The 27,399-nt window shown below is 33.3% G+C and overlaps 1 protein-coding gene across 1 annotated transcript in view; it reads right to left on the bottom strand.

Moving 5' to 3' along the window:
- The window catches only part of LOC118202677 (ubiquitin-conjugating enzyme E2 J1-like), a 61,757-nt gene extending 49,922 nt beyond the window's left edge, over positions 1-11,835 (bottom strand). Inside the window, exon 1 of the mRNA XM_035374852.2 lies at positions 11,589-11,835. Coding sequence (XP_035230743.1) covers positions 11,589-11,616 — 28 coding nt within the window. The 5' untranslated portion in view covers positions 11,617-11,835. The remainder of the gene's footprint in view (positions 1-11,588) is intronic.
- Positions 11,836-27,399: the final 15,564 nt, after the last annotated feature.

Below are 27,399 nucleotides of genomic sequence, written 5' to 3'. Positions count from 1 at the left end.
AATGTAGCATCGATAGATAGCACCGAATTAGGCTCCGCCCTACTTGGTTTGTGGCCGCCTCCTTCTGCAGCTTCAGTTATGAATAAAACAAAACCTTAAAGAATAGTGTACTTCTAAATTAAACATTATGCACTAGTTTAGGGCTATAAACATTAACCTACGTAAGTATTGTAAGCGAGAGGCGTGGTCAATAAAATGTTACATAATTTGGTACAACTCTGATATACGCCCTAATTTTACCAAATGTGGCGATATGTGTTCTGCGCTGGTTTTTGGCACGATTGTGTGTTGTATGGCAACTCTGTTGACGTTGAAAAATCTTTCGCTGGAGTTTGTTGGTTCCCGTCATGCTTTGTGTCTGAGAAGCTAGGGGGGAAGATTTAATGGTGAAAGTTGCTCAATTGAAGTTCGGCATAAGGAAATATCGTCGTGGCCATCCTGTTGAGGGGCAATGGTTATTTGGAGGTGTGGAAAGAAGGTATGGGAGATTATTTTTAGTGGCTTTGCATGACAGAAGTAGGGATTTGTGATTATATGTTAATTTATTTATTTGTGAACCATAGTATGAATTTTCTGGATAGTGTGTCTGGCTGTTATATAAATACGATAGTGATTACGTGGCGGTATGTTAAAGGCGGTATGAAATTGGTATTTCTGTTGTTCGAAAAAGCATTAATGGTAAGTGCATTTTATTTTATTCTTGTTCTTATTTTGTAGAATGTTATGTTCATTGTTTTTTTTAGTATGAATTTCTGTAGTTAGTGTTGTTTTTTTTTAATTGTTTGAAATTTATTTTACTTATTTTGTTGATTAGTGCGTACCGTCTAAATTGTGCAATTAGTAGATGTTTTTTAAATTTGAAAAGAATGCTGTGTACATGGTATTCTTTGAAGTTTATTGTTATGTTAATTTATTAAAGCAAGGTGTGCGTAGTTCGTAAATTTGTTCGTTGCCTAGATGGTGCCATTCGTAGATGTTTTTTTAAGTTAAAACATACAGCTGTGTACATGGATTCTTCTCAAATAATTCTGGTTAGAAACTTCACGGTTTTGCTATCTAAATTTTTTGTTTTTGTTTCAGATTTTTAGCTTAAATTGTGTGTTCAAAACGTGGTTTTTGCATTAGCGAAAACCGTGTTTTTGGAGACATTTTAGGCTTAAAGTTCGAAATGTAAACAAAAAATTTAGATAGCAATATGGCAGCGTGGAGTTTCTCGCCAAGGCGCCTTGAGGGCGCATATCAGAGTAGTTCCCATAATTTTTATCTCAAGGATGGTGGCATGAACTGCAAATTATAGAGGTCACAAATAATTTATACCTTTGCTGGTCTTAAAAATTCACTTTTTTAAATTAGTTTTAATAACAAAATAAAATATATTTGCTAAACTAACCTGCATCACCATATGTTTCTATAAAAAAGTATAATTCAAGAATAACAAAAATTTTTATTGCATTATTCAGATTTTTCATGACAGGGAAAGGAAATTTCATTAGTGGGAGGAGCCAAACGATTTTTTAAGGGAAGGAATGTACCATGATGTTATGAGCAAAATAGCAATGAAACGTAAAGATAATTAGAAATTTGAAAGCATTTGAAAGAGCGAGATTGGAAAATTAATATCATTACGTAAACAAGAAAAATTATTAATGATGTGAAAGTTGATTAAATGAAGAAGCTTTACGGATAATTTTTGAAGATCCCATATTAAAATGTAATTAAGTAACCGCCATACTTAGCTAAAAATATTCTTTCTCCTTTCGAAATTTGATTCATATTCCCTGGCAAGAAATTTCAACGCTTTTTCAATTTGGCCAATATACACCAAACAGCACGATACATATCAAACAATGCTAAATTAACACAATAATTAAAAGCACATATGAGATCTTGAAGAATCGAAAACTGAATTTTACTGATAAGCAAAAAAATTAACTTAAAAATTGATCTTCGAAGAAGAAGATTCGGAGAAGTCGAGAAATTTTGTAATTGATAGTAAATTTAAATAATCATTGGGCACGCGTCAGCTAAAATGTCTTGACAGTTAACTGTGCCATAGCTAAATGTCCTGACGGCGAATTCTGTGTGTCGGCTAAATGTCCTGTCGGCTAAGTGTCCTGTCGGCTAACTGTCCGTGTCGGCTAAATGTCCTGTCGGCTAAATGTCTTGTCGACTAACTGTCCGTGTCGGCTAAGTGTCCTTGTCGAGTAAATGTCCTGTCGGCTAAGTGTCCGTGTCAGCTAAGCGCCGTCGGTTAAGTGTCCCGTCGGCTAAGTAGTTGTCGACTAAGTGTCACGGACCCGTTTAATACATGTTCTTGTATCTATCTATATCTAAATTTCTCAGGGCTTTAAAATATTTTTACATTTTAATCATATTTAAACCTAAAATACACATATACTACAAAAATTGAATAGAAATAACAATTTTTCAATATGAAGCATATGAAGAAAACAATTATGAATTCACATTTTTATCATTACTCTATTTTAAACTAAGTCTAGCCCTATATATGATATGAAATTTAGATATTTTCCCATAGATTATGGACATATTTTATAATCTGAAAAAAGTTATTGCAATTATTTGTGAACTAAATATGCTTATACAAACTTCCTAATTCTTTACAGAGTAATTAAATAAATCTTATGTATTATGCATCCTACACAGGTGACTAAAATTGCAAATAATTCTGAATTACAGTTCTACTCTTATATTCGCCCCAAGATCACCAAATGTCGCGATATATGTTCTGTGCTGGTTTTTGGCACGATTGCAGTGATTTTAGGGATGATGTTGTTTGTACGGCAACCCTTTTGACATTGAAACTTAACTCTTTTGCTGCAGTGGTTTATTTGCTCATTGGTTCGTGTTGTGCGTGTTTTGAAATGCCCTAAGTTGAAATGATAGACGTGGTGACAAGATTTCAGTAGCATATTTTAGATTGTGTGAAAAGTAAATTTAGTATTAAAAGGTATGATGTTGGAGTTGCTAATGAGTCTTTCGTTCACGGGTGTGTTTATGATGATTGAAGTGCATTTTTGGAGTTTCTGTGGGACTTTTAAAACGGAGTCCGAAATACAGAGCTGCTATGAGAACTCAGACGAAGAAGGACATTCTGATAGTTCTTGTGTGGATTTGCAGTCAAATGCTTGCTCGTAAAGTATGTGGCTGTCAGCAGAGTTTAAGATTTGGATCATGGTTTTCGTGTAGTAAGATAACTTTGGAGGAAGTTTTTATCGTTACTTTCGAAATTTTTAGTCGCAGAAAGAGATGTGATATAGCAAAATCGTGGTACTTTTGTTCACAGATGTTGTGTGACTGCCGAAATTTTATTAACGAATGTATTATGGTAAGTGCATTTTATTTTACTGGTTTTATTTTGTAGAATGTTATGTTTTTTTACTATGAATTTCTGTTGTTATTGTTGTTTTTTGGAATTGTTTGTATTTTTAGTTTACTTTGTTGATTTGTGCGTAATGCCTAGATTGTGCAATTCATAGATATATTTTTTTTAAAGTTTAAACATGATGCTGTGTACATGGCATTCTTTGAAATTTATTGTTATGTTATTTATTAAAGCGAGGTGTGCGTAGTTCGTAGATTCATTCGTTGCCTAAGATTGTGCAATTTGTTGATTTTTTTTTTTTTTTTTTTTTAAGTTAAAACATATTGCTGTGTACATGGATTCTAGTCAAATATTTTTGGTTAGAAACTTTAAATTTTTTGTTTTGGATTTTTAGCTTAAATTGTGTGTTAAAAACATGGTTTTTGCATGTGCGAAAACCGCGTTTTTGGAGACATTTTAGACTTAAAGTTCGAAATGTAGACAAAAAATTTAGATAGTAATATGGCACCGCCAAAAATGCTTATCGAGAAATTTGTCGCCGCATTTGGCGACCTGAGGGGGCATATAAGAGTAGTTCCTGAATTAGAAATAATAATGGTCATGATAACAATAGTGACAGACACTTACTATCATCCATTTCTTGTTTTATATCACTTATTTAAGCTTGAAAAAGGCAAATTCAATAGAGATTTTACATTCAGGAAACTAAACCTTTCATTTTTCTCCCCAAAAGTTTTACACATTGCATTACTAACCCCCACTAGTTTAATCTTTCCATTAATACAATTCAAACTTAAGATTGGAATAATTTGGAAATTTTAGCTTCCTGATGCACAGTGGCTCCCAAAAGTGTTCGTACACTTACGATTTTCATTGAAATAGGGCTCTAACCTTTAATTAAAAGTAAACTTTCTGAATGAGATTTTAATAATAAGATCTATAATCTATTCGTAACAAAATTATATGAAATATTTTTTAAATATAGCGAAACTTTATTTTTAAGAAATTAATAATCAAAAAATGACAAACATTTTATCTCGCAAAAGTCTTCGTACACTGCAAAAAAATCTTGACATATTAGTAAATATTTTCATTTTTCGTTAAATTAATACTTAGTAGGATATCTGGCTAATCTTTGGAATATGGTAACAGGCAGTTTGGTGACATTTTGGTAAGGCAATAAAGGTTACTAGGTAGGACTTAGCAATAATCTGAAAAGTACATAGTTCGAATCACAGATGATTTTGTCTCAGAGAAATGAGAGATCATGAGATAGGTCATGTAACATTTTCCGGAAAATTCCGATCGTGATTTTAGCTAATAAGCACTTAGAAACAATTTCGCTGCTGAAGCGCAGAATCGCCCACTTATTTGTTTGGCGCTTTTTCCAAGAGTAAGAAGAATTGGATTTTTGTCAATTTTCTTTGACTTTTTAAGTGAAAATAGGTCGATGTGTACATGGATAAAGTCAAGCGTATGTCAAGCAATGCCATTTTTGGGCAATTCTGGGATGATTTTTTTAAAGTGAAAATAAGTTGACGTGTACATGGATACCGCATATGTACAATTCTTAAAAACGCGCGAAGCAGTGGGCAATTTAGCACTTTCTCCCAATTTCGCACCTAATCTTCGTCATGGTTAAGCATTTTTGTTCCATAAAAGTTCTAGCATAAGCGTAATTCAGCTAGCAGTTTGTTGGAAAAAATGTTGAGTAAAAAAAAATATATTTGATAAGGCGATAAAGGCTACTAGCTAGGACTTTAGCAGTGTACATGGATAAAGTCAAGAGTTTGTGCAATGCCATTTTTGTGCAATTCTGGGATGTTTTTTTAAGTGAAAATAGGTCAACGTGTACATGGATACCGTTTATGTGCAATTCTTAAAAACGTGGCAAGCAGTGGGCGATTCTGCACTTTCTCCCAATTTCGCACCTAATCTTCGTCATGATTAAGCACTTTTGTTCCATAAAAGTTCCAGCATAAGCGTAATTCGGCTAGCAGATTGTTTGAAAAAAATGTTGAGTTAAAAAAAAAACATGCCTTTACTTCGTGAAAACAAAATGGCATCCAAAAAATAGAAAAACTAGCAGGTTGCTGTAGCAGGGTTATCGCCAAATTTTCGCCAAAAAATCGCAAAGTTACCATAATCTGAAGATTCATCGGATATCCTTTAGCATCCACAACAGCTTTTAAGCATCTGGGAATAGATTTTACTAGTTTTTTTATAATTTCTGTATCAATGTTCATCCATTCTTCCATCATGACTGTTTCGAGTTTGCTTTTCATTTTGATGTCGTGTTTTCATACTTTAACCTCCAGTTCTTTCCAAACGTGTTCTATGCGGTTTAAATCTGGCGATTGAGGTGGTTTTCAAAACCTGTGGACAATTATAGAGACACCACAGGCGAACGTTGAAACCCGTATGCTTAGGGTCGTTATCATGATTAAAAATAAATTTGTTTCCAATACCCAAAATTTGGGCTTATAATTTTAAATTGTCTCTTAAAATATTTAAATAAAGAGAATGATTCATTATGCCAACAATAAATACCAAATTACCTAGTCATGATGCTGCCATGCACCCCCACACAAGAACACCTCCACCGCCGTGCTTAACTGTTCCAACTAAGTTCTTCATTTTTTTTTCTCCATACAGTTATTCGACCATCTGAACCAAAAATGTTAAATTTGCTTTTGTCAGCAAATAGGACATTATTCCAGTACGTTTCGGGTGTATTTATCATTGATTCTGCGAATGAAAGCTTAAGCTTTCTGTTTTTCTCAAAAAAAATTTTTTTACGGGCAGAACGCCCATGTAATCCAGCTTGTCTGAGAACTCGTCGAACAATTTCAGGTTAAATTGAAGTAGAAAACTTTGCATTAAATTTTGCAGAAACTTTTACAGCACTCAAACTTTGGTTTTTCACAAATTTTCTAATAATAAATCTCTCATCACGTTTAGTTAACTTTCTCGGTCGACCTTTTCTTACCTTGTTTTCAATCTGATTTACGGTAAAAGTATAGTTTAGGGTACCCCTTGGTGAAACATGGATACCGATTTTGTGCAATTCTTTGACTCGTTATTTTGGCTTGCGAAGCCAAATTAACAAGACAAACAATTGCACAAACTCGGTATCCATGTACACATCGATTTATTTTCACTTAAAAAAAAATCCCCGAATTGCACAAAAATGGCATTGTGCACTCCTTTGACTTTATCCATGTACACATCGACCTATTTTCACTTAAAAAAAAATCCCCGAATTGCACAAACTTGCATTGCGCACTCCCTTTACTTTGTCCATGTACACATCGATATATTTTCACTTAAAAAGTCAAAGGAGCACCAAATTCTACAAAATAGGCAAACAAAAAATACTTAATCTCAATAACCTACATGGCTGATCTTTAGAATATGGTAACTGGTAGTTTGGTGACATTTTGGAGGCGATAAAGGTTACTACCTGGGACTTTGGTAATAATGTGAGCAGTACTCAGTTCCGATTACGCATTATTTTGTGTGAGGGAAATGAGAGATCATGGGATATGTCATGTGATATTATTGGATGAATTACGGTTCTTTAATCGGAAAAGGGGGGAATTTGGAAAAATATCAGTGGCCGTATATTATTTTGTATTAAGCTTCATTGTGTGTTGTGTGAAGTAGGGTTGAATAATTTTGGGATTGTATGGCGCTGTCTAAAGTGAATTCTAGATGTGATAAAGAGAATTTTGCTTTTTATTTAGCGGAGGAAGTGTCGAGAAAAAATTCGCAGAAAAAATCGTTCAATAATTTGATTGAATCCATAATAAAAGTGTATCCACCATGTAAGCAAGATTCTGAAGAAGATTAGGTAAGTTAGTATTTTTAATTATTTGAGGAGATTATTTTTATGCATTGTTCTAAATGTAAGGTGGAAGTAAAGTAATTTGGTATTATTGGGAAAATTGTTATTAGCAATGATTTAGTTTAAAGTAATTAGGATTGTAAGCTAATTTTTATTAATTTAATGTATGTGCTTATTTATATTTTAAGTAGTGTTTTTGAATTTAATTATATTTTAATTAAATGATAGTTATTTTGTGAATTTTATGTTTGTAGGAATTTGGTATACGTTTTAGTTGAAGTAAACGTGCATGGAAATAATTTAAATATTTGACACTAAGTATTTGTAATGCTTGCGGTATGAATTCATTGGTGACATTTATAATATAATAGATGATTTAGAGGTAAAAGTTTTTGGATATTTTATTTATTCTATATGTGGAAATGTTCATATTTGGAAAGGGTATATACTTTTTCGCGATCAGGTAATTTCACATATGTTCTTTTTACCGGGTTTAAAGATTCAGAAAATTGTCATGTATTTTCGTGAAATTTTTCTAATTTATGAGAAAAAAGGAGTGTACATGGATATAGTGAAGAGTGTGCGCAATGCCATTTTTGTGTAATTCTGGGATGTTTTTTTAAGTAAAAATAAGTCGACGTGTACATGGTTTATGTGTATGTGTTATTTTGAAAAATGCGTAAGGAGTATGGTATTGTGCACTTTTTCCCAATTTTGCAGTGAATATTTGTCATGATTAAGCAGTTTTGTTAGATAAAATTTCTAGCATAAGTGTAATTCGGCTAGTAGATTGTTGGAAGAAGTGTTCAGTAGATAAAAAGAAAAGAAACATGTCTTTACTTCGTGAAGACAAAATGGCGGCGGGAAAAAAAAAATAGAGGGTTGCTGTAGGAGAGTTGGTCGCCAAATTTTCGCCAAAAAATCGCCAAGTTACCATAATCTAAAGATCAACCAAATACATTTTAAACCAAACAATAAAATAATATAAAAAAGGAAAAACATGTTATACATTTACATTTAAGCACTACCAAAAGTAAATATTCATTTACCATGATTTTCAACTTCGCTTCCTACACCCAGAGCCACGTAAAAATCAAAATATCAATCATACTCAAATGACTTTTTTCAAACCAGGTACTCTTTCTGATTGAATGCTTCACATGGTGACTATATGAACCTTTCTTCCTACAAACCCATTCAAATCCATCTAAACGGTTTTTACGTTCGACTAGACGCATATCCTTCCTACATACAGGACACTTATAATGGCTACTAAGTAAACCTTCATTTACACACCAGTCAATTAAAGTTCGGTACTTTTCCATTTTGCCGGCGCAAACGATAAAGTCGCCAATAATGGTACAACCGATGGCAAACGGAATACCTTCGCTGGCAACCTTTTACGCTTCATTTTCAAAACAAGTTGCAGCCATTCTTTCAATACTTGCATACAATTACATAGAATTTTTGCAAGATGGTTCAATTTTATGCCCTAAGACCATTCCCGGTAATTAAGTCAATTAGGATGCAATCACACCGCTCATCGGAAGGATAAAATATAAAAAAGGCAAAATCAAGGTTTAAATTCATCCATTCTAATGAGAATGCACTAGCGAAGTAAAGCAGTGCGGTTTTACATAATTTCCGAGTAAGCTATTCGTATGAATTGAAATAATTCTTGCATTTAAACTAACTTGTATTCCAAATCAAGATTTAACTTGAAATTAATGTAAATCATTAATGGGAGAATTAGATTTTTGTAGCGTAGTTTACGTGAGATGAGATCACTTGGGGGTCACGTGATAAGAACTGGCGAATCGGGATGTTGAACCATGAAAGCATAGTAAATTCTTAAATTAATGTCTTTTTACGAATTTATTGTCTTTATTTATTGGCTTTTTAAAAAATTTTAAACCATATTAAAATGTTTATGCCTTCAAAATAACAAATGCTTAGAACTAACATTAACATTTTTTATGTGTATACTGTATGTTGTCGCCAACAAAGTCTGCTTGGCGAGATTTGCGCCGGCGAAACGGAAAAGTACCTAAAGTTCTTTTCCCCTTTCACTCCAAATCGTACAGAAACTTCAAATTAATCTTACTACATTCGGCCATTCTACCATCTAAAGAATCAAACCAACACACACCACAAAAATGCTTACGAAACATCCCACGATTCAAAATATCCCAGAATCATGCACCCGATTACATCAAAATAGGATTTCCACATCATTCAACTACTCAGGCTACCATAAATGAAACAGCAACTTGGCGATAAATCAAACAACTTCGCCATAATACAAGGGGTACCTTAAAGTCTACTCTACCCCGATTTTCTTCTTTGAAGCGTTTTATCACATACTGCACTGTAGAATGGGATAAATTAACTAATTTAGTGATATTTCGAATTGATTTACCCCTACTATGGCAAAAAAAAAATATATAAATTTTCGGATGCTGTTTGTAATTTTTTTATGACTGCGACCCATTTTTCAATAATAAATAGAATATTATGAAGTAAACAATAAAAAATTAAAGCAAACAATTTTTAAATGCCACCACAATGCAAAAATTTTTTTAAAAAAAAGCTTATCTTTGGATTATAGTAACTTGGCAATTTTTTGGCGAAAATTTGGCGACCAACCCTGCTACAGCAACCTGCTAGTTTCTGTTTGGACGCCATTTTGTTTTCACAAAATAAAGGCATTTTTTTTTTTTAACTCAACATTTTTTTCCCAACAATCTGCAATCCGAATTACGCTCATGCTAGAACTTTTATGGAACAAAAGTGCTTAATCATGACGAAAATTAGGTGCGAAATTGGGAGAAAGTGCAGAATCGCCCACGTCTTGCCGCGTTTTTAAGAACTGCACATACACAGTATCATCCATGTACACATCGACATATTTTCACTTAAAAAAACATCCCAGAATTGCACAAAATGGCATTGCGCACACTCTTGACTTTATCCATGTACACTGCTAAAGTCCTAGCTAGTAACCTTTATCGCCTTACCAAAATGTTGACAAACTACCTGTTACCATATTCCAAAGATTAGCCAAAAAAAAAAAAAAGGGGGCAAACGATAATTCTAATTTTGATTTTATCCAAAAATATTTCAGTATACAAACACTTTTGTGTGATAAAATGTTTGTCATTTCTTGATTATTAATTTCTTAAAAATAAAGTTTCACTATATTTAAAAAATATTTCATGTAATTTTGTTACGAATAGATTATAGATCTTATTATTAAAATCTCATTCAGAACGTTTACTTTTAATTAATGGATAGAGCCCTGTTTGAATGAAAATCATAAGTGTACAAACACTTTTGGGAGCCACTGTATTTCTCAGAAACTCGACAAATAGAATAAAATTTCAGATACAAAGCAGTAAGTTAGCACAAGTGATAGCACTTAAAATTTTGCAGGAAACAGTATAAACAAAAGAGAAAGTTAATGGTATGAAATATAAGAATATAATTTTAGTTTGTTTAATAGGCTGTACCAATCAAATTCAAATCACACAGTACGGTTAACTACTGAATAGGCGTTAATTCTTTCTTATCCTTCAATCCTACCTTGCTTTTAATTTGTAAAAGTGGAAGGGGGAAAGGAAAGCACAATCAATTCCTCTACCCATAGGAACTCACTGTGCTTGTTACACTTATTTTACATAATACAATGAAGACTTTGAGTGTTTTTAAAACAAATGTGAAAGTTATAATAGACCTAATTAAACATCCGATTTTAATAAAATGCTTTTTATCTCTGATAAAAATCTCACAAAAGCTTTAAAGTAAGCTTAAAATATGCTGTATTAAAAAGCTGTTGCTTGTCTTCTGAAATAAAATTCATTTAAAAGCATCACTGATTATCTTACTCCCTCCTTTTAACACATTTTATCATTACAAAAAAGTGGGACAAAGTCCGCTTTTAATCACAGAGTTTTTTTTTTTTTTTTAAATTATGTTGATTAAAATCATTTACTCTCCGATTTAAATGCATTGACAAAAGTTTTGTTTCCTTCCTTGAAACTTTATTTAATTCTTTATCATACATTACAACTCTCTTTTAGTTTCATAAACTTTCCAGGTGTACTTAAGTAAACACAACTGACAATTGCGTACTTCCATACAGAAGTAAAAACGAGAAATCGGCAATTTTTTTTTTTTTTTTTTGAAACTCACAGCGCTTAAGATTCGTTTTATTAAGATACATAAATAATAGCAATTACTCTCTCAAAATACACTAATTTTACTCAAGAATACTGGAAATACATATTTCTTGAACGATTAACTTCAAAGACAAACAATTTATTCTAAACTATTCCTACAGCGGCATTAACAAAAAATAAAATTTCACATTATAGAAATGTAATAAGAATAGCTTACCTGGATTTTTCAAGTTATAAAGAGCCATACCATTAATGTTGAGAAGGAAAACGAACAGAACTTTAAAAAAAATACTCTCTACTATTCTTTTAGCAGAAAGAACTCCGAAAGTGTTCAAAATGAGCTACTAGTCGACGACACACACTGCCAAGGCTCTTAATTACGTTTTGAAAAGTGAATGCATTTTGCTGTATTCGTAAAGTAAAGCTCTAGTAAAGAAACTCGGTCAGAAGAATAATCGTTATACTGGACTTAACAGAAGGATAAAGTAAATTTGCCAGAAAGTAAGCAAGACAAGAAAATTAATATTTTTAACCCTCAATAGCTTTATAACGCTAAACAAGCGAAAGCTATTACACCGTCGATTGCGCAGATACTGAATATTTAACCCACGTAGCTGCAACACACGGACGATTTAGTACGATCGTAGTGTGACGAATTCGAAAGACAAGAGGTAGCGTAAATAAATTTATTTGGGTTATTTCTAGGCTATATGCAAAAAATATATACATACATATATATATATATATATACATATATAAACAAATAAACTTATAAAATATTATCCTCACAGTAGGTTGAGGGGAAAAGAAATATAACCAGTTCCCAGAAGGTGTGTATAAAGTTCGTGTTTAGAATTCAGCCAAGATGAAAGTTCTTGTTTGGAAATAGTTCAAGATGAGGGTAGGTTCAAAATGAGGCTGTGTAGACTTAATCAACTGTCGGTGGTTGCCGGACTGAACTGCTGAGCAGGATGCTCCTCCGTAAGGTAGCGGCGAACCCGCTACCTCGCTGTAATCTCTTGACAGAGATACTACGCAGAGCGAAAATAAAATTTGCTCGTGGCCGAGCTGGGAAAAGAAACCGAGAGAAGGTTTCTCTCTCTATATTTACTGCAACTCAGTTTCCCTTTCTCTTCTCTCTGGAACTGCGTTCCATGATTTTTTTCAAGTTGTACTGGACATGTTGAAACGAATCCCAGGATCCTCATTTGTATGTAATTTTTAGAAGCGCTTGTTGATAGTCGAGAGCCCTTTGATTAACAACTTGATATGATGAAGACAGCCTGGGAAAAAATCCGTCAGAACTTTTCTGTTCCAACTGGGGACTCAAACCGGGTGGTCTGAGACACTGAACCTATAAACTGATGAAAGGGAACGGAACAATGTCTCCCTTCGAACAACTATAAGAGGAACAAAAACCTGAGATTATTTTGTGACTGGTGGTCACTTCCTTTTTCCGATAATTCGTTAAGAAATACTCTATCCTTGGGAACTTTCGAGGTGGTCATTCCTTTCCGCAGAACTTCATGGCGGTCGATAAAATAGCTTAAGACGTTACAGTAGTTACGAATTAGTATATCCCTCAAAGATGTTTAGAGAGGCAACTATTAGGCGTTTCTGACCTTTTAAAAAACTGTGATCTGGGTTACAAGAAATTCCTTTCCACAGACAATTTTTTAATTTTAGTGACTCATATTAACGGGATAAATAATGCTACGAAAATTTCACACAAATCAATGCTTAATTTCAACCTCAGCAATCAGTACGTCTGAGATCTGAGTAAAGAGCCCAGTTACAGCCCTTGCTTACTATGAATATATCAACCAAAGTGCATTTATACGCAAGTAAAATTTCTTTTAGCAATTATCTGTGGTGCAGGAAATGTTGATAAATACGAAAACGTGAATAAAAATACTTTTTTTATATTCCTAAATTGAAGCGAAATACGTAAGGTCTAAATCAAAGGCTAATAACATTCTTCCCCTGAAACTATGGAATTTCCCTGGGTTTAGAACCCATGCTATAGACTATATGAATTTATTACAAATTATTGCCCTCCTGCTGAGGGGAATAAAGGTAACGAATCATAGTTAAAAATTACTGTCGGAACAATATGGATTCCGAAAGCATCACTCAACCGTTCATCATTTGTACCGGGTGACTGAGATGATTTCTATAGGTCTGCAGAATAAAGACGTGACTGGAGAAATATTCCTAAACGTAGCCAACGCCTTTGACCGCGTTTGGTTGGAAGGCCTCATATACAAACGCATAACCCTGGGTTTCCTAGATTACATCTCAGACATCATTCGCTCCTATATAACTGATAGACACTTTATCACTCGTGTCAAGAGCACATTATCTACTCCTAGACGCGTCCGGGCTGTTGTACCACAGAGGTCTCTTTTGGGCCCCACATTATTCAATATTTACACAAACGAGATCTCACATACACCACACACCACCTTTGGGACGTACGCAGATGACATGGCAATTCTTACACAAAGCGCATCTCTTGGCCCAGTACTACAAACACATACACTCACTGGAGTCCTGGCTTAATGTCTGAAAAATTAAAATAAATGTTGAGAAGTCAGAAGCAATTCTCTTTAATAGGAAAAAGAATTTGGATCCTAGTCACATACAAATGTCCAATATCCCTTGGATTAACCCTTTCTGGCACGTTACCTTTTAAAGTTGGAATTTCAATAAAAAAAAAAGGTAGGCAGTCTAATTAGGCCTAGAGGAGTACATAAGTAAAATTTTGTGAAGATAGCACTTATTGTTTTAAGTCTGTGGGTGTGCCCGAAGCGGGTACATTGAATGAATAGAGCTTCGAAAAGAGTGCTGAAACGAGCATTTCTGGGAAGCGCGTGAAAGAGTAAGAGATTTTGCCTACAATTAAAACACACTAGGTTCTGAATACTGTAGCAGATTCAGCATTACCTAGGGTGTGCCACGGGGAAACCTGCTACTCTACACCCCCCCTAAAAGGTTCTTTTTTGGTTATACGATGATTACATGCGTATGAATGGGGAAAAAACGTTAACTTGGGTATATGATATTTACATTTCATATTTACACTTTAGTGTATTTTTTCATGGTGGTACTTTTCGAAGAAAGTGACACCACCTTTTTAAAAGCACAACCCAATATTCTATGTTTTGCACATGTACCGGGATCTGTATCAGATTCACTATCTGATGAAATTCGTGTAGCATTTTCAGTGCTTCAGAAATGGTCAGCCCTTTCCGATCCGTTTGGAAAATAATTAAAAATCTAAAACAAACTAATATTATATCTACAATTAGGAATTATAAACTGTAAAATAAAATTAAATAAACGTCTACAACTCAAAACTACTAAACGTAGCGCTTGCGAAACTTTCAACAAAAGCGAAAGAGAAAAAGAGAACTGCTGTAGCAAAAAACAAAACAGCTAACTGATAAAATTTCAGTTGACCTTCAGAAAATCACCCCAACAATTTATTAGTTAATAACCAAACGTCCCCTCAAAAAAAAAAAAAAAAAAAAAAAAAAAAAAAAAAAAAAAGAAGGAGAGAGAGAGAGAGAGAAAAGAAGAAAGAGAAAAACAGGAAATGAAACACATATGTGGACGCACTTTTCTGTTGTCAATGAACTGACCGATGAGATACGGAGAAACAAAGAATACAGTCTCTCAGTTGTCCTGGTGTCTTGGTGTGCCTGATCTGGGCACACCTCGGGTTCGCCGTTCGATTTTAGGCGCGATTTCAAGGTAAAAATTTAAAACTAATATAGAATAAGGAGATTAGCATACAGCCAAAAAAATAACATAGAAATTTCTTTTCAAACAATTGCTTTTCTATCCTTAAAAAAATATGGTAGATTTCTTTGAAAAATGAGGGTTTTAAGAAACTAAACATGGCTAAAATATATGGACTAGTGTGTGTTGAGCTGCCATCTACTATAAATAAAGAAGGTTCAGAGTAACCTATAGCAACCTCTAAATCCTTTTTCATTCAATTTTTCTGTGCGTACAAAAGGAAATTTTTAGGTGTGCCCAGACCGTGCAGCAAAGGGTTAAGCAGGCCCGTTACTTAGGCGTTATCCTTGATCACTGGCTCACATAGTCCCCCAATCATTACAGAACTTTTTGCCAAGTTCTGGGTTCGTAAACGTACCCTTTAATTGCTCGGAACACAGTCTCTCTCTACTGAAAACAAGATACTCATATACAAGAGCATGTTCCCAAGTAGCACACTACGTTGCAAAGAAGTTGCAAACTGGTCCGAGAGGTTGCAAAGTGGCCGTGGTAAATTCTACGACGTCTTTACAAATTTACGAAAATGCAAAATATTTGCCGTTGCATCTAGACAATTTCACGACGTCGCTGAAACGTCAGACGTGGTCGTTTTAGCAATTTTCTTATAGTTCATCAGCGTTATTTTGAGAATGAAAAGAGACTAAATCTGCCCTTTCAAGAATCTGAAGTCCGCATAAGAATTACTTTGAAATGTTTTATTACTTTATTTCATCTAAATATTTTAATCTAAGGTAGATTCATCTAATGAAATATAAATTTAATATAAATACTTTTGAATTATTAAATTTAATTAGTGCTAAAAATACGAGCTAAATTATTGTTAAAAATTTTGTTAAAATAATTAATACTTAAAATATTTTTTTATAAATATTATAGCAAAATATTTAAAAATGAAACTAATCTAAAAAGTAAGTTATTAAGTTATGCATTTGATATATTTTAAAAAAATCATATTTCCGAAATCAATGCAAATCACATGTTAGCAATTACTTCACTACTGAAATATGACGACTTTATTTATTATTTTTGAAGTAAGGACGAATTTATTTGAATTAATATGGTGACATAATATGAAACATTTTACCGCATACAGTTAAAAAGTAAAGTTTTCGCGAAGAAATGATTGCGTGAAGATGTATTCACGGATAAAAATTGGGCGATTTTAAGAATTCCGAGAAAACGTCCAATGTTAAAAGACGATGCATATCCATGCAATCAATCAATCAATACATGTATTGCTGGGCTATCGCTAATATGTGCGATGTTGCCGGCTCAATGACAAGTCTGCCCAAGTGGCGCATGACGTAACAGTCGGACGGCTGTCCAATATATATGACGGAAACGAACATCTGAACTGGAGGTTTGCGCGATTTGGCTAGCTGCCGAATTCAAACACGTTAGTTATCTGCTCGATAAATTTCAGACTCCATCTTATTTTCAGGAATGTTTTCTTAACGGTTTTGCAATTCACCGTCGGAATTAAATACTAGAGAGCTTCAATACAGAAAGAGAACGAGGTACAAAAATATAATGATGGCAGTTTATTTTGAATTGAGGAGAAATCTTCGTGGTAATGGTGAATTTCTGCTTATTTTGTTTGTGAATATCTGCTTGTAACGTGCTAACATCGTCTATACAGTTAAATAGTGTTCTGTTGTGGTGTTTTATGACTTTCCGGTGATTAAAATTATATTGTGGTTTTCCAAACTTCAGTGGCTCCAGCGGTGCAATATTTAGATACACGGATTCTCTTAAAACGTCTTAAGTGCTGTAGCGTATATCATTCATATTAATTGATTATTGTGTTCATGATACAGATTGGTGCTCAGATTTTGCGCATATAATCGAAAAAATAGTGTAAAGGAAACATTAGCATTACTATGAAATATTGTAATCTATAATTATGCCATACTTAATTGTGTAGTATTGAAAAACACTAAATATTTTTTATTGATTGAAAATTGCAGTTTTATACTTGTCGTTTGGTATCTATTCTTCAAAAACACTGTGTAATTCGCGTTTTTTTAAATATTGCCCTTATGTATGTCTATTAAATTATCTCAATAAATGAATGTTGGAAATTAGGTTTTGATCTTTATTAAATTTAAGTATATTCATTATACTTAAATAAATAAGTATATTAAGTAAGTTATTTAAGTATATTATATTCATAATTTAAGTATATTCTTCGGTTACATTTTATGTGCTTGTGAAAACAAAGAAATTCATAATAAATAGAAACAAAATGTTTCATCGTGCGCTATTTAACGAAGAGCTTACTTTAACGTAATTAGCTTACTATCGTGTACTATATTATTTAAATTATTTCTGTACAGTATCAAAAGGAAAGTTATTGATTATAAAAAGTGCCTGAAATGATCATTGTAATCTAGCACTATTCTAAAATGTAGAAACTAAAAATAGGTAAATATATTTACATATGATCGAAAGAAATGGTTTTGAGAAACATCAGCATTACTAGTAACTACTGCAATCCATAATTATTGCACTTTTAATTGATTACTATTTGAAAAACACAAATAATTTTTTATTAATTGAAAATTTTAATTCTGTTACCTTCCTTCTGATATTTATCTATTCAAACACTACTAGTTCATGTTTTTTTCTTAAATAGCGCTGACATGTATGTTGTTTGTAAGGTTATTATTTCATTTTAGATATGAATATGGGAAGAAATTAGATTTAGGTATATTTTTGTATGAAATATTATATTTTTGACCACATTTGTTAACTGTTTTATACAGTCTTTCATTTGCATATCTTGGAGATATAGAAGTTAATGGTTATATTTTTTGCTATGAAAGGCGAGTAAATTTATACTTGAGTTCAGGTAAAATACTGATTAAGTTACCTTAAGAATCGCCTCCCAATTTATCATGACAGGGGCAATTTTCAATGTCTGAGATTTAACAGAAATAAATGTGATAATGCTGTTATAAGAATCGCTCTTTTTTTTTAATACACATATATATCTTTACTTTTATTTATGTCTAATTGAGTTTTTTTTGCTTAAAACCTACTACCTGTTATATATTTATAATAACCACTTTCATAATTACTCTCACTTAAGGGAAAAAAATGATGAATTCTTAAATAATCGTAATTTAGAATTTCAGTTATTTAAAACGTATAGTTTAAAGTACTTAAGATGATTAAGTCTATTACTAATAATGCATATTTAGTCTAAAGAGAAATTTAAAAACTATAGTTTAAAGTACTGAAAATAATTAAGGCTATTATTAATTATGCATATTTAGTCTAAAGAGAAAAAATTGTATTAGCTTCTGGTTTTCAGGAAGTAATAGAATATTTAAACTTTAGATAAATACAAGGAATACAAAATTTTTTAAAAAAGAAGACAAATATATTAGTTATTAAGCTTATTTTTCTGCATAAATCAATATGTAACACAAGGACATAATAACATTTTCACAACTGTTGCAAAAAGGTAGAATTTTGCGAACATTTAGGCGTCGTTAAGACGTCATGATACGATGCTTTCACAACCAAAATATCACCTGCGAAAGACGTAATAACCACGTCTATGCGACAAAAACCTCATCTGCAAAGACGTAATCAAGAGGTCTTCGCAACGGTTGCAAAACAGTGGATGATCGCGGACATCTGGGCGTATTAAAGACAACATATTGCAACGTTTTTGCAACGACATCCGCGACGAGTTTGCAACGTCGTTACGACGTTGCTGTGCTACTTGGGTTACCTTCAACTGCCTTCAGCAAGTGAATTTGCATTGCTGTGAGCTCCTGCTTTTAAGCATCTGAATTGAGGAAAAGTCATCGTGAGAATGTGGAATTTTTGCTGATTTTGTTTGTGAATATGTGCTCTACAAGAAGACACCAAAATTTTGGATATGTCATTTAAAAAATATTGAATGCAATGAGTTACAATGCTAATTGTGAATATAGTGTTCGTGAAATTATGCTCCGTTTTGGTCTTTTCTGTGTTGCGGATGAAAAGATTTTGGATACATCAATTAAAAAAGATTGAATGCAACGAGTTACAATGCTAATCGAGAATATAGTGTTCGTGAAATTGTGTTCTGTTTTGGTGTTTTATATGTTGCGGGCGCTTAAAAAGTTATATGGTGGTTTGTGCCTCGGTTATAACGTCCTAAGTGCTATATCGTATATCATGCATGTTAATGGATTATTGTGTTCATATTGAAAGGTTTGTTCTCAGAATTAATTCATATAAAACCAGAAATAACATACAACGATAAGGCACTTTCTGGTTTTGCTGCAAATGCAACAGTGCAGAAGCAACAACAATTCAAGCCGTTATGGTATGTTCATTATTTTCAAAATACAAATAAATTATTGGACTGGTACCAGTACTTAATATGACTACTGAAGATGAATTAGATATATGTAACAGCAAGAAGCAGTACAAGTTAATAATAACAATGCACATTAATAATAGTTAATAATAATGCACATTCTATATTATGTTGTCTTTTGTATAGTATGCAGAAAAGGTTAATGATTTTAAACAGTGTATGAAATGTATGATCGAAAAAATAGTGCTAAAGAAACATTAGCATTTCTATAAACTATTGTAATCTACACTCATGTCCATAAATTAAGGATAATGCAAAACCAGGCGAAGGAAGAGTTAGAAGCAAAACAAATTTGACTTATTTGTAAAGCTTATTTATTTAACAAAAGGTAAAGAGCAAAAAAAGATGCTAAATATTTGATATTATTAAAAAAATTAGCGATTTTTCTTCCTGGAGCGTATTACAAAAAACGCTATTTACAAAAAACCAATATTACATGGTTGGTATGATTGTTAATACATTGTATTTCTCCCAGACGATGCAATACAGTCCGTCAACGCCTAGGCATGCTGAGTATCAAATTATCGATCTGATCGTAGGGGGTGTTACATCACTCAAAAAGCAATGCTCTCCGAAGTTCCGGTAGACATGTAGGAGGAGGTTGACGGGCTGCAACTCATCGGCCAAGCATGTCCCACACGAGCTCTACTGGATTCAAGTCCGGTGAGAATGCTGGCCAGTCCATACCGGTGATATCCTCCGATTGAAGGCATTCGCTTACGATGTTTGCACGGTGAGGACGGGCGTTGTCATCCATAAACACAAATTGTGCGCCTATGGCGCTCCGAAACAAACGTACATGTTATTCCAGAATGACGTCCCGATAGATTTGGCTTGTCATGGTTCCAATTTGAACATGCAAGTCAGTTCTGGAACCCAGAACAATTCCACCCCAAACAAGCACTCCTGCACCACAACGGTGTCGTTCAATGATGTTTTCTTGGTGGTAACGGGTACCTGGAGTTCTCCATATGAAAGTCCGGCGAGAATCAGACTGCAAGCTAAACCTGGACTCGTCGGAAAACATCACACAAGCCCACTGCTGCGGTGTCACAATGCATGCTCTCTACTCCAGGCTAAACGCAGGCGACACTGAGTTGCAGTAAGTGGAACGCATCTGACAGGTCTACGAGCATATAGACCAATCTGCCCTAAGCGTCGGGACACGATCTGCCTTGAAATTGTCGTACCAGTGGCTGAAGAGAGCTGACGAGACAGGTCTGAGGCTGTGCTCCGCCTGTTTCTTTTGGCAGTAACTGCCTAATACAGGTCCTCATTCGGCGTTGTAACTCTGGGGCGACCTGTGCTGTAACGTCTACTCACATTACCATCATCTTGGAATCGTTGCCAAAGCCTGGAGATGACACTCTGGGCAATTCCATGTTCGTCTGATACTTCCAGTTGGATACGCCCACATTCCAGACGGCCGATATTTCTACCACGTAAAAAATCGTCCAAATGTGTCCTTTGTGTCATAACTATTCGGTTATTGCACTGAAATGCTTATAAAGCGCCTGCGAACAATTTTATTTCTTTGCCTGTATTCCTTACATATCACTCTCTTACACTCTCGTCATTGTGATGTACCACCATGTCATCTGGTTACTTCCTGAAATTTGCATATAATTCTTGAAGATGTTTGTAGTGATTTTACAGGTGCTATATTTATTTTAGAGTTCGATTTCCGCGTGACTCCGAATTATCCTTAATTTATGGACATGAGTGTATAATTATGTGATATTTAATTGTGTAATATTAAAAAACACTAAATATTTTTTATTGATTGCAAATTGCAGTATTATTACTTTTCGTTTGGTATCTATTCTTCCAAACACTGGGTAATTCGCTTTTTTTTTAATAATGCAGTTATTATATGTTTATTAGATTATCTCAATAAATGAATGTTGGAAATTAGGTTTTATTTTTTTATTAAATTTAAGTATTTTCTGTTGCCGTTATGTATGTTTATTAGTTTATCTCAATAAATGAATGTTGGAAATTAGGTTTTATTTATCTCAATGAATGAGTGTTGGAAATTAGGTTTTATTTTTTATTAAATTTGAGTATATTCTATTTTCTTCGCTTACTTTTTATGTGCTTGTGAGAGCAAAGAAATTCATAATAAATAGATACAAAAAGTTTCATCGTGTGCTACTTAGCTTACTATCGTATACTATATTATTTAAATTATTTCTGTACAGTAACAAAAGGAAATTTATTCATCATAAAAAGTGCATGAAATAATCATTGTAAATTACCACTATTCTAAAATGTAGAAACTAAAAATAAGTACATAAATTAACATATGATCGAAAGAAATGGTGTTAAAAAACATCAGTATTGCTAGTAAATACTACAATCCATAATTATTGCACTTTTAATTGATTACTATTTAAAAAACACAAATAATTTTTTATTAATTGGAAATTTTAATTCTGTTACCTTCCTTCTGATATTTATCTATTCAAACACTACTAGTTCATGTTTTTTCTTAAATAGTGCTGTCATGTATGTTGTTTGTTATGTTATTATTTCATTTTAGATATGAATATGGGAAGAAATTAGATTTAGGTATATTTTTGTATGAAATATTATATTTTTGACCACATTTGTTAACTGTTTTATACAGTCTTTCATTTGCATATCTTGGAGATATAGAAGTTAATGGTTATATTTTTTGCTATGAAAGGCGAGTAAATTTATACTTGAGTTCAGGTAAAATACTGATTAAGTTACCTTAAGAATCGCCTCCCAATTTATCATGACAGGGGCAATTTTCAATGTCTCTGAGATTTAACAGAAATAAATGTGATAATGCTGTTATAAGAAACGCTCTTTTTTTTTAAACCACATACATATCTTTACTTTTATTTATGTCTAATTGAGTTTTTTTACTTAAAACCTACTACCTGTTATATATTTATAATAACCACTTTCATAATTACTCTCTTTTAAGGGCAAAAAAATGATGAAATCTTAAATAATCATAACTTAGAATTTAAGTTATGAAATCTTAAATAATCGTAACTTAGAATTTAAGTTATTTAAAAAATAAAGTACTGAAAATTATTAAGGCTATTATTAATTATGCATATTTAGTCTATCAGGTTCAATGTTTCTTCTAACCTTCTTCGGAAACATACAATGACCTGACTAGAACAGAGAACTTACTAAAGCTATGTTCACTAATTGTAGTAAGTAGACAGGATACAGACGAAGGGTATACAAAACCCTTTATTTTTTTTTCTTTATATACAATGACTTCCGTACTTCGGAATACAATGACCCTCCACTCGGGGTCTAACTTAAAAGATATCAAAATAAAACTAAACTCTAATTTAACTTTAGAATAAGATTGGCCTTATAATAACAGGAAGCGTATGTAGCACAGAGACTGTGAACACTACAATACGTTTAATTTATCAAGAGGATTAAAACCTCTGGCCTGGAAGGCAAAGTAGCAACTGCGTAACTTCTAAGGTAAGCGGCCTGCTTCGAACTCACGGCTTCCTCTCCTCTGCTTGGCAAAAAGGCCACACTTAAATACTTGGCGTTCGCCAGACAACTTTGCATAAACTCCTTCACGCTTATAATTCTGGCCGGAAGTAGAAAATAAGAAGTGATAGTAAAGATTTAAAATAAAATAAACGTTAGTAAAACTTAAGATCCTTACAAGTCTAAAGAGAAAAATTTATTATCTTCTGCTTTTCAGGAAATGATAAAATATTTAAACTTTAGATAAATACAAGAAATACAAAATTAAAAAAAAAAGAAGATAAATATATTAGTTATTAAACTTATTTTTCTGCATAAATCAATATGTAAGACAAGGACATAATAATGACATTTTCACAACTGTTGCAAAAAAGTGGAATTTGGAGAACATTTAGGCGTCTTTAAGACGTCGTGATACGAAGCTTTCACAACCAAAATATCACCTGCGAAAGACGCAATAACGACGTCTATGCGACAAAAACCTCATCTGCAAAGACGTAATAAAGAGGTCTTCGCAACGGTTGCAAAACAGTGGATGATCGCGGACATCTGGGCGTCTTAAAGACGACATATTGCAACGTTTTTGCAACGACATCCGCGACGAGTTTGCAACATCGTTACGACGTTGCTCTGCTACTTGGGTTGCGTCCCATATTCAGCTCTGCCTGTCCTGTCTAGAGATTTGCCTGTAAGACGCAAATGAAAAAACTACAAATTATTCAGAAAATTGTACAGGCGGTGGGCTGTTGATGGCTCATAAAGAACTCAGTGGTCCATCGTGAGCTTGAAATGTTGGAAATTCACAATTACATGGCTAAGCTTGCTGAGTTAGGTTTTCAGGAAAATTCCTTATGTATGTAACCCAACTATACCTGCTCCTGATTATGACTTTAACGTACATGAAAATCGTAAAGGACCGCTTGTGGTTCTAAGGAATCTAATTTAATGTTTCTCTTTTTTTTTTTTTTTTTTTTTTTTTTTTTTTACGCCAGATTGTATCCTTGTAATGTTCTTAGTTTCTTTTATGTACTTATGCTGATTCTTTGCATGACATATTATTTTGGTTTTTTCTTATTCTGTTTACTGTATTGTATAGTATTTATGTAATTTGTCACTCATTAGGGCTTTCTACTAGACAAATTTCGCACCATACCCCCATTTTATACTAAATTGTTGTGTTATGATTATCTGCACTAACAGCCAGTCACTCTATCTACTGTTTAGGACTTTTTGAAATTGTGTACGGTTTTTGCAGTACTGGCATTTCTTTATTTACGTCTTCTTTGGCTCAAGTGAGTTATGGCTTGAGTTATGGCTTTCACGTCTCCGTCGGCCCACATATCTCTACTTATGAAGTGACACATATGTGATACATTCCAAGATAGAAACATTGTCAAGACCATATAATTGCTTATCTACTCCAGTGGAGCACTTTGTTAGAAACTCATACGATCTCCAAAATCGCTAAAATTTCGTTACTTCGGGTTAGGGCCCTTTGCGGATACCCAAAAGGCCGCGAAAGCATTTCGCCTAAGCCGAGGAATAGCTTTGAAAGAAACTGAAGCAAACTATGAAACACAAGTAATATAGCATTAGTGGCGTAGATATGAATAGAAAAGATTATGTATTGCCTAAGGACCTACACGTTTAAAGGGCTCATTGCGTTTTAATTTTTAAATACAGAAAAGAAATAATAAATTAATAAATGTATTGCTAAATCCATCATTGATATTTTTTATGTACATACTTAATTTTTAATTTTGTAAATAAATTATGCTATTAATTACAAAAGAGTTTAATATCTTCTTTTTGAATGATATAATATTTGGACATAAAATTAATACCACAGAAGCCTATCCTTTTTGTTGTTAATTTTTTTCCAATGGTGGGCACTTGTCTATAACAGCATTGGCCACTCCTAACGTCAGAAGTGGTGGCCATTTGATTGTGGAGGCACCTAATAGGAGTGCTGTAAATTCAAGTGCTGTATAATGAATTCTTTTATCTACACGTACTTCCCCATCTGCAGTAGAGAAGAATTACTATTAGAGCAACGTTCACGAAACTTTACAATTCATTAAACGCGCATTTAAGTGAAACAGATTTAAAACGTGTGGAAATTGAAATTAAATTTTCCTCTTTAGCCCGAATTGCTACAGATCTGTCTGAACTAAATGATAAAATTTGTATTGCTTTAATAGAAGCCGAATCTGAAGATTTTGACGTTGAATGCGAAAAAGATAAAGAATAGAGAAAAATTAGAGGTAGCTCGCTTTCGTATTAAAGCATATCTTGATGAAGATTCTAATTCGACGAATACAGGTGAAAAATCAAAATTAAAGCTCCCTAAAATAGAATTGGTTAAATTTAGAGGGAACGTGAAAGACTGGTTCCCATTTTAGAATCAGCTCAGTTGAATTCATGATAATGATGAGTCAATTGGTTATGAATATAAGTTTCGATATCTCATCCATTGCATAAAAGTTGGCAGTAGAGCCCAGAAATTGCAGATAGCTATCCGTCAACTGCTGATAATTATGCAAAAGCCATTGGTAGCCTAAAAATAAGTTTTGGCCCTGAAGAGCTACTCGTTGGATATTATGTCCGCGAACTGCTATCATTGGTAGCAGAAAATGCTACGAACGTGAAAATGAAGATTAACATCATGCAGCTGTACATCATACTGGAGTAGCATTTAAGGTCTTTGAATCGATTGGAGTAACTACTCACAAGTGTGCTGCCATGTTATTCCGATTGGTGGAGTCATGCAGTCCAGAAAATTTGTTAAGGGCTTAGTTACAAAATACAGTGATCAATGAAGGAAAAAATATTCTTATGGCGATAAAAATATTCCGTTTATTTTTGCTGCTTGGAGTTTTAAGTTGAAAGAGAAGAACGAATTTCTTTATTCAAAGCTGGTTTTAAATCAAATGAAATTTCAAATAAAAAACAAATGTACACAAAAGACAAGTTTTCTGTCCCGACAGCTAATGATCCAGTTTCGGGTACTAAAACTATGAAACCTGTTTGTGTATTTTGTTGCAAAACACGTTATTCTCAAGACTTTTAAAAATTTAACACTGTTTTATAGTTAAAAAAAGTCCTTTGAGGAAAAAAGGATATTTTGAGGAAAAATAAAGACTGTGTTGCATGCTTTAGAATGGAGCATCGTTTGAAAAACTGCAAGGCAAAATTTGCGAAATTTTAAAAATTACAAGGCTAGTTTGAAAAATTGCAAGGCATAATTTGGTTCGATGCATAATTTGCGAAAAGAAACATTGGACTATAGTTTGTCCTGAACTGTCTAATGTTGATAAGGAAATTAATTCAGAGACTTCTCCTGTTCATGAAAATATAACTTTGTCTAACCAAAGCTAAGCAAAAGTTCTTTTACAAACTTTGCTTGTGTCCATTGAAGCAAATGGAAAGAGAAGAACCGTAAGAGCGTTATTTGACACTAGGTCACAGAGATCGTACATTCTTAAATTTACCATGAACCAAATGAGGGCGACTGATCAACGAATTGAAAATGTAACTCAAGTTGTATTTTGGAGTATTAGCTCTAGAAAGTAACATATATACTGCAAAATACCGGTGGGTAATTTAAAGAAAAATTACTCTTGTGAAATTCAGGTTTCCAGAAAGTTAACTGTGGGCACATTCTAGTGTTAAAAAAACCCTAGATGGTTGAATTACGAGATAAAGACATCAATCTTATTATCTAGGTAAAGACTCATTACCTATAGAACTAGAGCTGACTATGCTGGTCAGTTTTATACCGGGAATGTTTTCCACTTATCATCTGGTCTTGTTGACACTACTCGGTTGGCTTGTTGTGGGCAAGATAAACAACTGCCTTTCATCTCAAAGAACTTCATCTTTGATAACCAGTATGCTAATACAGAGCAATAATTTAGAGAATTTGTGGAAATTAGATGCTTTTAAAGTAACTGATCCCTAGTGAAAGCAACTGCAATGTAGAATTGGAAATGTCGGTAATAGATCACTTTCGTAGGACGATGAGAAAAAATGATGATGGTAGATATGAAATCAGTTTGCCATGGGTCGATGATCGGGATAATTTATCAGTCAATGAAGACACTGCTGAAAAGAGATTGCTCTCAACCACAAAGAAAATTAATTAATTAGATTAAATTAGAAGAAAAATTTGAAGACTTTAATGCGGTAATTCAAAATTGGCTACAGTCAGGAGTAGTCGAAGAAGTGCCAAATAATGAAGCAGAAAAGAAAATACACTACCTTCCATATCGACTAGTTTTCAGAGAAAATTCTTCGACAGCGGTTAAACCCGTATTTGACGCATCTTGTAAAAAGAAAAATTTTCCCTTAA

The sequence above is a fragment of the Stegodyphus dumicola genome, chromosome X1 (assembly GCF_044657685.1).
Source record: "Stegodyphus dumicola isolate Sdum_Otavi_A_Nest chromosome X1, ASM4465768v1".
Classification (NCBI taxonomy): Eukaryota; Metazoa; Arthropoda; class Arachnida; order Araneae; family Eresidae; genus Stegodyphus; species Stegodyphus dumicola.
Note: the sequence above shows the minus strand (reverse complement) of the source record. Positions and strands in the feature narration are given on the sequence as shown.